This window comes from Schistocerca serialis, chromosome 5, assembly GCF_023864345.2.
Source record: "Schistocerca serialis cubense isolate TAMUIC-IGC-003099 chromosome 5, iqSchSeri2.2, whole genome shotgun sequence".
NCBI lineage: Eukaryota > Metazoa > Arthropoda > Insecta > Orthoptera > Acrididae > Schistocerca > Schistocerca serialis.
Genome location: NC_064642.1, coordinates 558,387,412 through 558,405,442, shown reverse-complemented (window position 1 = coordinate 558,405,442; position 18,031 = coordinate 558,387,412). Strand labels below are relative to the sequence as shown.

The window sequence follows — 18,031 nt, the reverse complement described above, 5'->3', positions numbered from 1 at the left end:
TGTACAAGAGGAGCACCTACTTTATCTGTCTCTTTCGCGCAGAAGTGGAAAACAGGATCGTCGCAATCAGCTGTGCTTTTATCCTGAGGGTGGGTTGTGGGAGGTGAAGGGGGTGGGAGGAGGGGAGGACACAATTACGTGCGACAGCGAAGCCACAGTCGGCGCCGCAGCCCGGCACAGCCAGTATTTAACTTGATGCAGTGGCGCAGAAGCCGCCTCCATACCAGAGGGCGCTAATTGCGGTCGGCAGTGCGGCCTAACCCGTAGGGAGCTGGTTCGAACGCAGGTGGCGGGTAGAATTTGCTGCACTGGAATTTGACCGTGAAGGGGAAGAGTTTCTGGCCACCAAATCGTCGCCAGTGTTCACGTTTAAATTCCAAACCAGCTATGTATTCCTTTACAGAGCTGAAGCCACAAGCAGTTGCAAAATGGCACAGTGGTTAAGACAGTGGAATCGTATTCGGGAGGAGCGGCGTCTACAGAGAGCAAATCACCTAAAACCAGTAGCTGGCTAGTGGGGCTAGTCGTTACATTCGAATTTTAAATTATCCGCGGTAGATGGTGTTGTGGATTGGGAGGAGAGCCAACCCACGAAGTTTAGAGGAAGCCGAAAGGCACGCGTTTAAGCTCAGGCAGGCTGGCGTGAGGTCTGGAACAGGACAAGGAAATTAGAACTTAGAAAAACGGACGCCGATGGTGGAATACTTAACTTTAATCCATTAAGACTGAACGTAGCTCTCGTCTGTACATTATTTACAGTATCAATAGTAACTGATCATGGCGCCTTGCTAGGTCGTAGCAAATGACGTAGCTATGCTAACTATCGTCTCGGCAAATGAGAGCGTATTTTGTCAGTGAACCATCGCTAGCAAAGTCGGTTGTACAACTGGGGCGAGTGCTAGGAAGTCTCTCTAGACCTGCTGTGTGGCGGCGCTCGGTCTGCAATCTCTGATAGTGGCGACACGCGGGTCCGACGTATACTAACGGACCGCGGCCAATTTAAAGGCTACCACCTAGGTAGTGTGGTGTCTGGCGGTGACACCACAGATGGTACCACCTGATGAAACATTTTGTTTTGCTGATCGCTGGAGGGTGACTCTCAGCATTAGAGACTGCGAGAGGAAACGCTGCTTCTACATCTGATTGTAATTTTTTCTTCTCCGAGTGTTTTTTTTAATAGCAATGTAGCCTTTCTGTACATCACTGCAAGAAAAAAAAGAAAAAAAAACTACTGCTTCAGGAGAGCGATAAAATGTTTAAAATTTCTCTACAATTTAAAAATGATGGTTATCTGTAACCGAATATGACATGGTGATGTCTACATCTACATCTACATGGATACTCTGCAAATCACATTTAAGTGCCTGGCAGAGGGTTCATCGAACCACCTTCACAATTCTCTATTATTCCAATCTCGTATAGCGCGCGGATAGAATGAACACCTATATTTTTCCGTACGACCTCTGATTTCCCTTACTTTATCTTGGAGATCGTTCCTTCCTATGTAGGTCGGAGTCAACAAAATATTTTCGCATTCGGAGGAGAAAGTTGGTGATTGGAATTTCGTGAGAAGATTCCGTCGCAACGAAAAACGCCTTTCTTTTAATTATGTCCAGCCCAAATCCTGTATCATTTCTGTGACACTCTCTCCCATATTTCACAATAATACAAAACGTGCTGCCTTTCTTTGAACTTTTTCGATGTACTCCGTCAGCCCAATCTGGTAAGCATCCCACACCGCGCAGCAGCAACTAAAAGAGGACGGACAATCGTAGTGTAGGCAATCTCCTTAGTAGACCTGTTACATTTTCTAAGTGTCCTGCCAATAAAACGCAGTCTTTAGTTAGCCTTCCCCACAACATTTTCTATGTGTTCCTTCCAATTTAAGTTGTTCGTATTTGTAATATCTAGATATTTAGTTGAATTAACGGCTTTTAGATTAGACCGATTAATCTTGTAGACAAAGTTTAACGAGCTCCTTTTAGCACTCATGTGGATGACCTCACACTTTTCATTATTCAGGGTCAACTGCCACTTTTCGCACCATTCAGATACCTTTTCTAAATCGTTTTGCAGTTTGTTTTGATCTTCTGATGACTTTATTAGTCGATAAACGACAGCGTCATCTGCAAACAACCGAAGACGGCTGCTCAGATTGTCTCCAAAATCGTTAATATAGACAAGGAACAGCAAAGGGCTTATAACACTGCCTTGGGGAACGCCAGAAATCACTTCTGTTTTACTCGATGACTTTCCGTCAATTACTGCGAACTGTGACCTCTCTGACAGGAAATCACAAATCCAGTCACATAACTGAGACGATATTCCACAAGCGCGCAATTTCACTACGATCCGCTTGTGTGGTACAGTTTCAAAAGCCTTCCGCAAATCTAGAAATACGGAATCGATCTCAAATCCCTTGTCAGTAGCACTCAACACTTCATGTGAGTAAAGAGATAGTTGTGTTTCACAGGAACGATGTTTTCTAAATCCATGTTGACTGTGTGTCAATAGAACGTTTCCTTCGTGGTAATTCATGATGTTCGAACACAATATACGTTCTAAAATCCTGCTGCATATCGACGTTAACGATATGGGCCTGTAATTTTGTGGATTACTCCTACTACCTTTCTTGAATATTGGTGTGACCTGCGCAACTTTCCAGTGCGGGGAAATCTGATACAATTTCATTGGGGTTCCATGTTACGGTGTAACACCCTGCTCCCTGATACGTGCTGTTTTTTATTATGTATTTTCCTTGCGACTATGAGAAATTACAAAAGGAAGACAGAGGCACAACGCCAAAAGAAACACATAGCGAAGTGACAAAAAAAGTAATGTCAGATTACCAATAATTTGAGAAAAAAAAGAAAGGAATTACGTGTACGAGAAAAAGTGCCTGTTTACAGATGAAGCAACGTTCCACATCTCTGGACATGTAAATCGCCACATCATTAAAATCTGAGGTTCCGTAAAGCCACACGACACAGGTGAGCACTTCAGTGACAGCCCAAAGCTTCACGTTTGGTGTCGCCTGATTCATGATACGGTGTGATATCATCCGTTTTGTGCGCAGAGAAAACAGTAACGTGAAACGTTTACCTGGCCGTGCTCGAACAGTTCCTGCTACCGCAGATCGAAGAGCCGCTGCCGTCCATCGTCTTCCGGTGTGATGGAGCACGCCGATTTTTGAGTTTGAACGGGCAGGATGTGCTGAATGACATATTTCCTGAGGGTCTCTGTACGTCCATCTTTTCAAATTCAAATGGCTCTAAGCACTATGGGGCTTAACATTTGACGTCATCAGTCCCCTAGACTTACAACTACACTACTGGCCATTAAAATTGCTACACCAAGAAGAAATGCAGATAATAAACGGATATTCATTGGACACATATATTATACTAGAACTGCATGTGATTACATTTTCATGCAATTTGCGTGCATAGATCCTGAGAAATCAGTACCCAGAACAACCACCTCTGGCCGTAATAACGGCCTTGATACGCCTGGGCATTGAGTCAAACAGAGCTTGGATGGCGTGTACAGGTACGATACCACAGTTCATCAAGAGTAGTGACTGGCGTATTGTGACGAACCAGTTGCTCGGCCACCATTGACCAGACTTTTTCAGTTGGTGAGAGATCTGGAGAATGTGCTGGCCAGGGCAGCAGTCGAACATTTGCTGTATCCAGAAAGGCCCGTACAAGACCAGCAACATGCGGTCGTGCATTATCCTGCTGAAATGTAGGGTTTCGCAGGGACCGAATGAATGGTAGAGCCACGGGTCGTAACACATCTGAAATGTAACGTCCACTGTTCAAAGTGCCATCAATGCGAACAAGAGGTGACCGAGACATGTAACCAATGGCACCCCGTACAATCACGCCGGGTGATACGCCAGTATGACGATGACGAATACACGCTTCCAATATGCGTTCACCGCGATGTCGCCAGACAGAGATGCGACCATCATGATGCTGTCAATAGAACCTGGATTCAATTAAAAAAAAAATGACGTTTTGCCATTCGTGCACCCAGGTTCGTCGTTGAGTACACCATCGCAGGTGATGCAGCGTCAAGGGTAACCGCAGCCATGGTTTCCGAGCTGATAGTCCGCTGCAAACGTCGTCGATCTGTTCGTGCAGATGGTTGTTGTCTTGCAAACGTCCCCATCTGTTAACTTAGGGATCGAGACGTGGCTGCACGATCCGTTACAGCCATGCGGATAAGATGGCTGTCATCTCGACTGCTAGTGATATGAGGCCGTTGGGATCCAGCACGGCGTTCCGTATTACCCTCCTGAACCCACCGATTCCATATTCTGCTAACAGTCATTGGATCTCGACCAAGGCGAGCAGCAATGTCGCGATACGATAAACCGCATTCGCGAGAGGCTTCAATCCGACATTTATCAAAGTCGGAAACGTGATGGTACGCATTTCACCTCCTTACACGAGGCATCACAACAACGTTTCACCAGGCAACGCCGGTCAACTGCTGTTTGTGTATGAGAAATCGGTTGGGAACACTCCTCGTGTCAGCACGTTGTAGGTGTCGCCACCGGCGCCAACCTTGTGTGAATTCTCTGAAAAGTTAATCATTTGCATATCATAGCATCTTCTTCCTGTCGGTTAAATTTCGCGTCTGTAGCACGTCATCTTCGTGGTGTAGCAATTTTAATGGCCAGTAGTGTACTTAAACCTAACTAACCTAAAGACATCACACACATCCATGCCCGAGGCAGGATGTCCATGTTTTCACAGATGGTTGCGAGACATCGGCTGTTCAGGACAGAATGTCGAATCAAAGCACCTGCCGTCTAAATTTCCAAATTGTTATTTTACTGGGCTACCAGTTTCGACGATATATTAAGCCATCTTCAGGCCCCCTGACCGACGTGTAGGGAGATTCCCACCTCTGGTCCAGTAAAAATAGGGACCAGCATTCAATGGCTGGTAAAAGTAGATTTTTGAAGCAGCTATCACTTCAAACAATACCAGCCGTCGGCGTGAAAAGGGGCCTCGTCGTCTTGGAACACAGCATCACCATTGGGGAACAAACATTATGTACATGGGATGGACCTGATCAGCCAAAACTGTCACATGATACTTGGTAGGAATGCCACCTAGCATTGCCCCTTGGAATTCAGTGATATGGTTGCCCAAAACATCACCGATCCCGCCATGTTTCACTCTCGACCTTGTGGACAACATCGGAAGTTCACACAGAGTCTTTTTGCGGATGATGTTGTGGTATATCGAGAGGTTGTAACACTGGAAAATTGTACTGAAATGCAGAAGGATCTGCAACGAATTGACGCATGGTGCAGGGAATGGCAACTGAATTTCAATGTAGACAAGTGTAATGTGCTGCAAATACATAGAAAGAAAGATCCCTTATTATTTAGCTACAATATAGCAGGTCAGCAACTGGAAGCAGTTAATTCCATAAATTATCTTGGAGTAGGCATTAGGAGTGATTTAAAATGGAATGATCATATAAAGTTGATCGTCGGTGAAACAGATGCCTGAATGAGATTCATTGGAAGAAACCTAAGGAAATGCAATCCGAAAAGAAAGGAAGTAGGTACAGTACACTTGTTCGCCCACTGCTTGAATATTGCTCACCAGTGTGGGATCCGTACCAGATAGGGTTGATAGAAGAGGTAGAGAAGATACAACGGAGAGCAGCGCGCTTCGTTACAGGATCATTTAGTAATTGCGAAAGCGTTACGGAGATGGTAGATAAACTCCAGTGGAAGATTCTGCAGTAGAGACGCTCAGTAGCTCGGTACGGGCTTTTGTTGAAGTTTCGAGAACGTACCTTCACCGAGGAGTCAAGCAGTATATTGCTCCCTGCTACGTATATCTCGCGAAGAGACCATGAGGATGAAATCAGAGAGATTAGAGCCCACACAGAGGCATACCGACAATCTTTCTTTCCACGAACAATACGAGACTGGAATAAAGGGAGAACCGATAGAGGTACTCAAGGTGCCTTCACCCACACACCGTCAGGTGGCTTGTAGAGTATGGATGTAGATGTAAATACAGTCTGTACATTAGGCTTGGGACGGCGTATGCCACACGTAAACTCGGTCAGAAGTTGGAAATGGTGTGAGACGAGACTCATCCCACCAAGCACGTTATTACATTGCTCCATAGTCCAGGTTTTATGGCTTTGGAACCATGTTTTCATGTTACACGTTTTTGCATCACTGATGTGCGGTTTTGGAATTCCAGTTCGCCCCACAGTTCCCAGCTTATGGAGCTCCCTTCGTGTTGTTTTGGTTCTGACGGGGTTCGCAAGTGCGACACTCAGTTCTGCAGCGACTTTTGCAGCCGTCGCCCTCTTATTTTTCGTCACAGTCCTCTTCAACGACCACCTGTCATGATCACGCAACTCACACTGAAAGTTTACCGTCTTACCTCCTTGCCTAGGGACGCCAGATGAAAGTTGATGTCGTCAAGCCCTGAATCAAAATTACGCAACGGATAACTGGGGAGGGGAGCTTGAGAGCGCTAGCTAGAGAGCGTGCCCTTTCTGTACGATACTAGGCAAGGGGCTGGAAGGCTCACACGCTGATGTGTGGGTCCCTGCATTCTATAGCTTTTATTTTAAATAAATTCCTTTAACTTGACTTCTTTGTGATTTTTAAGGTATGTTAAAGATTGATGACAGTTGATTTCCTATTTATTTTAAACATTATCACTCGACTTTACAGCGATAGCAGCAATTGTTTCAGTTTACAGATATTACAATTTTACAACTTATAGCTCGGGTATATTATATACTAATCCGCAAGCACATTTCTCGGGTAAGACGGAATTGCGTTGGCCAAATGTATACCACCAAAGTCTCCCAATATTTTACATAGGACATTCATTATGTGAGGAGGATAACGGGCAAACTGGGGACCAGATACTATAATACAGGGGGTCAAATTTCCGGAATTAAACTAGCACATTCATTACCTTACACAATCCGAAGCTGGAAATAAAAGAATTAGTACAAATATTCAAATACCTCTCTTCCATGCGTGAACATTGAGACAGACGCACTGAGGGCACGTCTGCTCACTTACCCGTCTTCTGCAACCCTCCTAGAATATGGCGGGCACCCGGAGGTCTTCCTGGGCCCCGGTGGAGGGGGTTGTCGAACCACTTGTCTGTGACCAACCTCTCCACCCCAAATCTTGTGACACTGGAAAGTCTTTGACTTTTACCTGCCTGTGCTGTCTCTCTGATCCCCTACCCAGGAGTAAGGTTGGCACTACTATACTACAGAACTACTTCCCAACAAAGATTTGGCCACGCTTTACGGAAAGGTGTGAGGACGATTAGGAAAGTTCATGTGCAGATTCACATCCACGTACAAGAAATGCATAATACACGATACATATAAATACGTATTATGAAGCCTGACACATTTCTTTCCATCCATCCACATGGGTTCTGTTGCACCCGCGGCCGGCCGCGTCGTGTAATAAAATTGGCTGCGGAGCCGCCTCTGTTTCTATTTCCCGGTGCGAGCGAGCAGCGAAACCTGCTGCTTATAGAGCGGAAACCATTGTACCGTTTTAACACATCCGTCCGCGTTGTAACTTTATTGGATGAAGTTTTTTCCGCTTTTCCTGAAAGCACCAACAATTTGTCCACGTTCGAATTCACTTAGCTCTGACACAATGCACTCTCATCTACACAAAACACTGTTCTGATCAGACTGACACTTCTAACGCACTGATTCTCTGCCTCGTGATGACTGGGTGTTGTGTGACGTCCTTAGGTTAGTTAGGTTTAAGTAGTTCTAAGTTCTACGGGACTGATGACCATAGATGTTAAGTCCCATAGTGCTCAGAGCAATTTGAAATTTTCTAACGCACTGAGGGCACTGTTCAAATACAACAGCTCCACCTTCATGCATGTTTAGGGTTTGCATTTATGTTGAAGTGAGGGTGTTTCCATATTTTGTCGAACCCCTGTACCCATGGCATTATCACTCCCCTGACTAGAGTGGTGAGTAACCGCTGTTTGTCACAAGATTCATAGCGAAAGACCGTTTCGTTGTTATGTTTGGGCTACTTCTTGTCTGGGACGATTGGTTAACCTCAAATTCAGGACCTGTCAGTATGAAAGGGAACAAGGCGAATGGAAGTGAAAACGATGTATGAAAAGAAGATAGAATTTACTGTCATGAATATAGACACAGTGAGAGCCAAAAACAACACTGATCCGCTTTGGAAGAGGATTTACGATGTATACACTATCTCCATTTTCCCTCAAATACAAGAATTTTTTAAAAAAGTAGCACTGAATACGAAATCAAGCTCTTAACTGATTACAAGATGTGAAATACAATTTTAAAAAATTAAAGTTCGTTTAGCTCATCATTAATATTGTGCTGTCCGCCCCTGGTAGCTGAGTGAAGCCGGCACGGTAGCTCAGCGTGTTCGGTCAGAGGGTTAGCTGCCCTCTGTAATAAAAACAACTGAGTTAATTGATCAACAACGAACTTAAACGGTTGTCTTACGACTCCGCCCCGAGCAGATGAAACGAACAAATTGAGATTATTAAAAAAAAAAAAAAAAGTGGTCAGCGCGACAGAATGTCAATCCTACGGTCCCGGGTCGATTACCGGCTGTGTGGGAGATTTTCTCCGCTCGGGGACTGGGTCTTGTGTTGTCCTAATCATCATCATTTCATCCCCATCGACGAGCAAGTCGCCGAAGTGGCGTCAAATCGAAAGACTTGCACACGGCGAACGGTCTACCCGACGGGAGGCCCTAGTCACACGACATTTACATTTATTTAATATTGTGCTGTTTTGAGATACCTGCGGTGGCCACAAATCCACTCGCTGTAAGTTTCGTTTTTTTGTAATCAACGAAGTATGTTAATCACGAATAGGTACGCAATTACGTGACAGGAAATAACGTCGAATACACTCGTCTCCATTTGCCTATAATGAGCAATGTATGAATGTTAAAAAAATTAAGAGAATGCGATAAATCGTTTCTGGACAGCACCTGGAACAGTGTCAACGAAAGGACTAACACGGCGTCAATCAGGAAACACCATGACTTTTCTTCCATACTGCGCTTCACGCGTTCTTGCCAGTGAAGGTGCAATTACGGTCTTTCGTGGTGCGGTTGAGTAAATCAGGATATGGTGGAAACTATTATTTACCAAACTGTCAGCTTATTCTCTCTATTTTCGCAACATTGTATCTTGTCAACTGCAAAGAATTAAAATTTGTAGAAGGTTGGTCTTTGTAGAACTAAAAACGATTTCTGGTGAGTAAGAGAAAGCTGAATAATTGATATAAAAACCAAATGCATTTGTCTAGAGCTATAAATCCTGTAGAAAGTAGCAAGTGTAGTTAATAAAATGATGATAATTCGTAACGGTTTTGTTCCGCCAACATCAAAACAATTAGAAGTGGAAGGCAGAGATTGGAATATTATTGTACGTAGAATACCGAAATAATACTCAATGAAATCACAAAATGGTCACGGGAAACGTAGCAGTGTACTACAATCGAATAAAGATTTTTGAAAATCAACGATAAAACCCAAAATAAATGTATCATCGGAAGAGAGAGAGGAACTGGAAAGTACTAGGGTACGAGTTAGTGAGAGCTAGTAAACGTGAAAAAAAACTGAATTTTTGTGTCTTGAAAGCGACAGCTCGTCAAGGTAACAAAAAGACCAATTTCATGTTCCCCATCATATAAGACCAGCCGGATGAGACAGGCAGCAGTAAATTTCATCGTCAATGTTCAGCGTAGAGAAGAAATCTTAGGCGGGTGGTTGGGGGGGCGGGAGGGAGGGAGGGAGGGGAAGGGGGGGGGCATAAGATAATCTAGTGTTGCAACACCGAAGAGAATATAAACAAGAAATGGGACCACATAGCGAACTCACAAACTGTGAAAAGTAATGTGTGTTGTTAAAAGGAATGCAAATACCCGCTATTTCCAAATTCCATTCGAATACTCCCTTCATTAGTACTAAACATGTCCGAAGAAGGTTTTCCCTTATTTTGCAATGTTCTACAGCAGATATTATCTCATATTTCCGTCAATATATAGCACGGCACATTAGTTATGCAGTTTACATAATTACACGGCCATCTTTTCTCCTTTGTTCAACTTCTTTCCATTGGTTTCCTCGCGAGTGGAACTCAAGAAATGTTCCGTGCATTCTTAGTGTCACCGCAACATAACTAAAAAAGAGAATTTGCGGTCACTCATAATCTAACACACATCTGCTTTGTATTATTGATATTTGCAGCCAGTTTTTCTCTGTTGCTAGTTATCTTAATCGCTACAAATTTTTTTCCATTGGATTTCAGTTTTGTTTCCTTGGCAAACATGTTTCAGTTGACAGTTCTAGGTTCAAAACTGCTACTTTGAAATACAACGTATATAAACCAAATGACTCAAAACTTACAATACAAACACCACCCACGGATTAGGCCTTAGGCTTGTTCCGGTTGGGCAACTGCTGCCTTAAAGACAGTACAAGGAGCGATCTATGATGATGGGACATGTGATGGTCAACATGTCGGCAATCTCCCCAGCCATTGTCGTCAGTAGATTAATTGTGATGATGCCACTGCTTCTTTATCCAAGCAGCTCCTCATTTGCCCTGAAGAAGCTGAGTGGGCTGCGTTAATGACTAGAAACTACACACTATTATAACAATCATTTGTTTTGTAGATAACTTAAAATCCCTAAAACAATTAGATGAAACATATTTGGTTAAGAAACAGAAGTGAAATTCTGTAGCAAAAGACGAGGAATCGTTTTGCGTCTCTACAAGATAAACGCCGCTACACCATTGCTGCTGTGGCGTGAATATTTTGAACTGAGTTTGAGAGAGAAAGTTCGGAATGTAAGAACCCAGTTGTTTCCATCAGTATTTCAACACGATACCAAATCTACGCCGTGACAAAGAATTAACATGCAGCTCTAACCTGACTTAATGCCTGAATTAAAAGGAAGTAGCAAGGTTTTTATTAAAACAGTTGAGACAGAAGGATTCGGATTACATACATACCATTTATTTTTAGTCAAGTGATTTCTTACTTTTGTGTACCATTGAACTATTATTATATTACGAATGGAATCAATAATCAAATAGAAAGTGACTGTATTTATTCACGAAGGTTTATGTTTGAATAATTGTTCTCTATTAAGTTTCCCAGAGACCTCGACGAGCAAGCTCTTTTCGACCTACGCAAGTTCCCAGTCTCGAGTTTTATCGTAAAATGTTAGATTACGTAGACGATTACAAACATGCGAATTTTGTCGAGGAGTTGCGCACATTTAGGACAATATTACTGAACGCTGTTTTCAGCTGAACACTGAACGTCCTGAAAGAAATCACTGTTTTTTGCGGCAGACATCTGGAACAGTGGAACTTGAAGAAATGTATCAATTTGCGGATATGTCCTTTGCCGGTAATACATAATTAATTACTCTCAGTTACTGTTGTCAATGTATTCTATTGTGGGATCTAGTAAATAAGAGCACTCACTGTACTCGCTATCTTACCCCCATGTCTGACATGGGATGACTGACACCTACGGGAGAGTTCGTCATTGCCCAGCCAAGAGAATCGGATCAAAGTTGTTTGGCTTGGTTTTACCTCTATTAGGTCGAACACCTTGTGCATGTAAAAGCTGCGACTACTGCGAATGGACCCTCTTAATTTTAACGTCTGTAAGTGTGAAGTAGCTAGAGGCATTCAGACCTATCCTATTAAATAAAGTTTAAAACGGCTTGTTTAGAAAGACAGCAATATGGAACAACACATTTGGTTATAATCTAGAAGCTGGTGGCTTCCAACATGCAATTCTCTCTGTGCCAAAGTATAGCAAAATTATAAATATAAGTCAAATTATTTTTGTGTAACTCTCTGCCGGAACAATGTTTGTAACGGAGACAAAAGGTGTATTCCAGAAGTCCGATTGTTCCCGCAAAAACGAGAAGAGACAAATGAAGATAACGCTGTTCAAACTGATCGAGTGTTTAAGCGTAACTATGCTACGAATGCTAGGTAATTAAACAGGCCAACGACATTTTCTTGCTTTTTGGAGGCTGTGTTCCTCCTTACGATTCCACACTAACACACTTTTGAGACGCGTTTCCTTGCGCTTCTCTCAACTCTGAAACATCAGTATCACTGCGGATTTCTGTAAGTGTCAACGACAAAGGTTGAACATTGACTACAAAGTGTACCAATGGTGGCAGGATATTCATGGCTTGTAACTAGGACTAAAAGAGAAATATAACCAGTATTAAAGAAAGGTCATTGCCCTTGACAAATATTTGAAATTGTACTAATTTTAAGGAAACCCTATCCACTCGTATACAGAAATTCAATGCATTTACATTACGTAAAGGAAACCACATGAACTACAAAAGCTATTTTTAGTGCCACCCACGCGGGTGGAACTTGCCTCCAAGCACTAACGATTGCCTATATATAACCGTTTTTATAGTTCTCTTGAATGTTAGAACATTTACTGTAGGGCGCGTCCTGAAAGAAGTACACAACACTGTTCTGTGTCTACAGCAGAGTTACGAAGTTTGCAGTTGTATTAGCGGTAAAATCGGTGGCTGTAATAAGAAAAAAATGTGTGTGAAATCTTATGGGACTTAACTGGTCTGTAATAAGAATGTTACCGATGCTATAATAGATCTTTGCTGGCGCACAGAAAAACAAAAGTTTGGCTACTAAGAGTAGAAAGAGGAGGACAATAAATGCTATAACTGTATTACCAAAAGCTGTACAAATGCCCAGTACAGGTAAGGCACTATTAATTAGCGAATTAATTGACGAACATGATGACGAACGCATCCTCAAAGGACACCGCAATTCATTTACTCCAGAAGTTATAAAATTTGCACCTTTATTACCAATGAAATTTTTAAGCAGTAGCAACGACGGAAGTGCAATGATGATATTTGTTCTCGTAAGTGGAAAGTATCGAAATTGATAATGGAAGAAGTAAGCGAAGAATGACGAATACATTTGTTTTATCTTTTGTCAGTTACGTGTGGCTGTGCTAAACATCTGTGTGCGAGTACAAGATCTTTCCCATCCTTACACTACTTGACGTTGTCGTTTATTTGACTGTAGAATTAATTGCTTTTCTATTGTGTGACTTATTATATATTTATGGGAGCGCAATTGCAGTACTGAAATGTAACTTATACACCCCTGCGATTGAAGATGCCATGATGATACGAAACATCATTGTGAATGTCAGAGTAAACAAATGTCCTCAGTACATTTGTATCACCTGAAGGTATGTTGTAGGACTAAAACGCAAAGCTCTTGGTAAAACTTTAGGAATTGGGGTGATAATGTTACCTTATTTCTTCGTTATTCGGAAATCACACTAGCGAGGAAAAAACTGGGGCGCATTTGCAGTGGAATATTTTATGCGTAACGGTGCAACCAGCAGAGTTTCGTTATATTCAAAAAGCGTTGCATTAGCTGTGAATGTCACATTAGCCCTATTACTTGATGAACTGGCTACGTAATACCCTAATAAAAAGAAATACAGCTTTGGAAGAGTGTGATTTTTTTGCTATGAATCTTCTTTCACTTTCTTCTACAATACCTGTACAAAGAAATAGCCTAAATTGTGCATAAACAAAAAAATAAATTGATAAAAGAACTGTCAGTATATAACATTTTTAATAGCAAAGAACTCTCCTCTGTTGAAGAAAAATACAGTTCCTTTTGGCGTTATCTGGCCTTATCGTACGTCGTCCATGTTAGACAGCGGTTTGGAAACTGCAACAGTTCATACAAGGCTTTGTATATCTACATCTGAACAATTTGTGGACTGTTTATGCTGTTGTTTCGTGTTTGTCAGACGTCTAAAGATGAAAATGTAGATTTATCAGCAATCTGAGGGTACTTTCTGCTGGACTATTTTGTAAGTGCCTTTATTATTGTCTAAAATCTGTAATTCTAATGCTAAATTACGCTAATAAGTGTTGATTATACCTTATTTGTAGCAAAATTAAACTCAAAACAAACAACTGACGTGCGGCAAACGAAAACTTAATGTAATCCACTGATCCACGTGAAGATGAGGTTGTAAGCCCTCGAAACGCGTCATGGGAGAAAGTAAAAAGTGACTGTCGCAGCTAATTGTTTCAATTCATCTTTTGCGTTATTCGGTACTTAGAAAGAAACAGTCCATAATGGATAAGATGTGCAGGCTCCGTCTATCGACTTTTAAACATTATTTGATTTATAACTGGCTCAAATGGCTCTGAGCACTATGGGACTTAACATCTATGGTCATCAGTCCCCTAGAACTTAGAACTACTTAAACCGAACTAACCCAAGGACATCACACAACACCCAGTCATCACGAGGCAGAGAAAATCCCTGACCCCGACGGGAATCGAACCCGGGAGATTTATAACTGGATATCTGGATGGAAATGGAAATGTCGTGTGGCTAGGGCCTCCCGTCGGGTAGACCGTTCGCCTAGTGCAGGTCTTTCGATTTGACGCCACTTCGGCGACCTGCGCGTCGATGGGGATGAAATGATGATGATTAGGACAACACAACACCCAGTCCCTGAGCGGAGAAAATTTCCGACCCAGCCGGGAATCGAACCCGGGCCCTTAGGATTGACAGTCTGTCACGTGACATTAATGACAATTGACAGCCGTCCGAAACTAATTCTAAACAAAGCCGCTGAATGCGAATATCTTGGCATCAGCTGTGTTAGGGAGGAACGTAGGCCTACTACCTATTAATGACACATGAAAATTAGCGCCGGACCGAGACTCGAAGACGAATTTGCCGCTTATCGCGAGTGGTCGCCTTACCAATTTCGGCTAGCCGTGCACGCTTCCCGGACTGACCAAAACTTCTATATGTCACACTGTGTACATCTCTATATCATAGTCCGCTCCACCTATCACTTTCGCGCGTAGCGTGACTCTGTTTTCCCGCACCAGTCACACAGAGACTACAAGGAATCGTGACCCATGACATCATCGTCCTGTGCACGCCTCGGCATGTAATATTTACTTGTATGTCTGGATTGAAAGTGACGACTGACAGCAGTCCGAAATTAATCCGAAACAAATTCGCTGACTGTGAATATGTTGGTAACAGCTGTGTTAGGTGTAGATGTACTATATATTAGTGACATACGACTGTTAGATGTCTTTGTAAGTATACCGGATGTTCGTAAATTCCCTTCAAAACTTCTAGGATTTATAGAGAGGAGTGAGTATATAATATTTTGAATAGGAAGCCACGTCAGGAAACGTACAGTTTCCGTTTTACAACGGTTTCACTTCAGATGTGTAATGCGTCCACGTCTCCTGAGGGAAATAGAAAAGTCTCAAACCTTCTTGTTCTGATAGGCAATAGGATAGACCGGATGTCGTGTACTACGACAGACGGTCACCTGATGTAATGCATGAATACTGTTCTGTACGTACAGTATACTGAGCTCTTTTATGTTTTGGAACAATATAAACACCTAACGTTTAAGTGTTAATACAAACAAATGTGCTTAAGTGATAAAAGAATTTGTCGTTATGCTTCCTTTCGAGTTGTTTACCTGATAACTGTACTGCGTCACGCATACTTCAGTTCCTCAAGCAGAAGCGGATGAGTTAAACATCTGAACTGAAACCACCATAGAACGGAAACGGCACGCTTCCGGGCAGGGTTCCTATACTAAATATTACTTACTCACTCCTCTCTACAAGGCCTAGAAGTTTGTAACGGGAATTTTCGAACAACCTGCGTATTTTCTGCTGCAAATAAAATGTATCGTGTGGAATGTTTGGACCGCACTTTTCCTGTTGTTTCACTCAGCAGCAGTTTACCACAGAAACTTTGTCAAGAACATCTACTATGAATTTTGTTTTGGCGTTTAGTAAATTGTATCATTGCTAGTTTCTTAATTATGATACTTTATTTTGAGCTTTTGTAAATATCTACATAGCTACTCTGCAAATAACACTTAAGAGCCTGACAGACGGTTCATGGAACCACCTTCTCAATAATTCTCTATTATTCCACTCTCGAACAGCGCGCGGAAAGAACGAACACCCGTATCTTTCCATGCGAGCTCTGATTTCCCTTATTTTATTATCGTGATCGTTTCTCTCTATGTGTATCGGGGTGAACAAAATATTTTTGCATTCGGAGGGGAAATTCGCTGATCGAAATTTCATGAGAAGATCCCGCCGCAACGAGAAACGCCTTTCTTTTAATGATGTCCATCCTAAATCCTGTATCACGTCCGTGACACTTACTCCCCTGTTTCTCGATAGTACAAAACGTGCTGCCATTTGTTGAACTTGCCCGATGTACTCCGTTAGTCTTATCTGGTAAATATCCCACACTGTGCAGCAGTGCTCCAAAAGAGGACGGACAAGCGTAGTGTAGGCAGTCTAGATCTGTAGAATCTTCCGTGTTATGCCAATAAAACGAAGTCTTTGGTTCGCCTCCCCCACAACATTTTGTATGTGACCTTTCCTAATTAAGTGTTCGCAACAATAATTTCTAGGTATTTAATTGAATTTACAGCCTTTAGATTTGATTGTCTTTTTATGTAACCGAAGTTTAACGGATTTCGTTTAGCACTTGTTTGGATGATCTCACACTTTTCACTATTTATTTTCCCACCATACAGATATCTTTTCTAAATCGTTTTGGAACTTGTTTTGGTCTTCGATGAATTTTCCAGATGGTAGCCCTTAACTCTACTTTCACCATTCAGTAACGGGCTAGGGTAAATGACAAGTTAAGGTTGTGGACAGAGTGAACACACTACCGTTTGGCGTTGACGTCGCCTACCTTCCTTTCCACAGAAATCCAGCGTTACTCGGTCTTAGCGCGGATTTAAAATTTTTAAATCGGTGCATCACGGAATGAGATATATCAGTACGAACAGTGGCCTACTTACCCGAAGCAGAAGGGTTGGTCCTCCGACACGCGGCCACTGCAGAGGCGGATCCGGCAGTCCTGGTGGCGGCGGCGGAGGCGGTGGAGGCGGCGGTGCTGAGGTCGGTGGCGCGCAGCCCCAGGATGGCGTCTATGGTGAACGACTTGCTGGGGGGCGGCCTAGCGGTGGCGGCGGCTGCGGCGGCCGTGGCGGCGGCAGCGGCGGCGGCGGCGGCGGCCGCGGAGGCGGCGGGAGAGCCCGTGCCGGCCGCTGCCGCCGCGGCGTACATGAAAAACGATGTCGTCGGGGGCGGCGGGGGTGGCGGGGGTGGCGGCGCGCCCGCGCCGGAGGCCGCCGTCGCCTGCGGCTGGTGCTGCTGCTGGTGGCTGTGCTGGGCGTGCTGCTGCTGTTGGTGGTGGTGGTGGCGCAGCTCCAGGAAGTGGCTGAACGCCGGGTACGACAGCAGCGGGTTCTGCATCATCTTGGAGGCGGCGCCGCTGTCGGAATCTTCGTCGTGCAGAGGTGTCACGCTGCCGGGGCGGTCGGCCGGCGCTGTGTCATCTCGTCGCACTCGTAGGCCTTCCACTCTGCGGTGCAGTCCTCAGCTGTCAGTACACATGTGGCCTCGCTGCGCGACACCTCGCAAACACTCGCCGTCGCGTTCTCAGCTCGGCTCCGGCGGACGCTGCTTGTCGGCCCTGAGCGTGCGCTACTGTGCGAGCACGTTGCCGCGCTGATGAAGTCGGGTTCTTCCCCCCCTGTGACGCGCACCCGCGTTGCCTCCCCACCACGGCTGCCCGGCTCCCCACCCCGTGCATCGATCCCTGCAGCCGGATTGGGCGCGCGCCGCCCCGCCGCGCCCCGCCATTGGTCCGCGCCCCAGGTTATTAAAGGCGGAGTTGGATTTGGAAAGAGGGAAGGGGCGGGGCTCTTTTACGTGAGATGAGATGTGAATAAAGGCAAATGGGAGAGTTTTGTAGCGGAGTCACGCCTCTCCCCTCTCGCGTTCCTCCTCGGCCGCGCGCTGTCTCCCTCGCCGCCTCTTTCTGCCGCGCTTCAACTTTTTTCCCCTCTCTCCGCTGCAC

The 18,031-nt window shown here is 44.0% G+C and overlaps 1 protein-coding gene across 1 annotated transcript in view; it reads right to left on the bottom strand.

Annotated features, from left to right (window-relative positions):
• The window catches only part of LOC126482077 (homeobox protein EMX2-like), a 164,110-nt gene extending 146,296 nt beyond the window's left edge, over positions 1 to 17,814 (bottom strand). The window contains exons 1-4 of the mRNA XM_050106053.1: positions 17,756 to 17,814; positions 17,405 to 17,533; positions 17,211 to 17,332; positions 16,968 to 17,096 (exon numbers count right to left, since the gene is read on the bottom strand). Of these exons, the coding sequence (XP_049962010.1) occupies positions 16,968 to 17,096; positions 17,211 to 17,332; positions 17,405 to 17,533; positions 17,756 to 17,814 (439 nt within the window). The remainder of the gene's footprint in view (positions 1 to 16,967; positions 17,097 to 17,210; positions 17,333 to 17,404; positions 17,534 to 17,755) is intronic.
• Between the last annotated feature and the right edge of the window lie 217 nt (positions 17,815 to 18,031).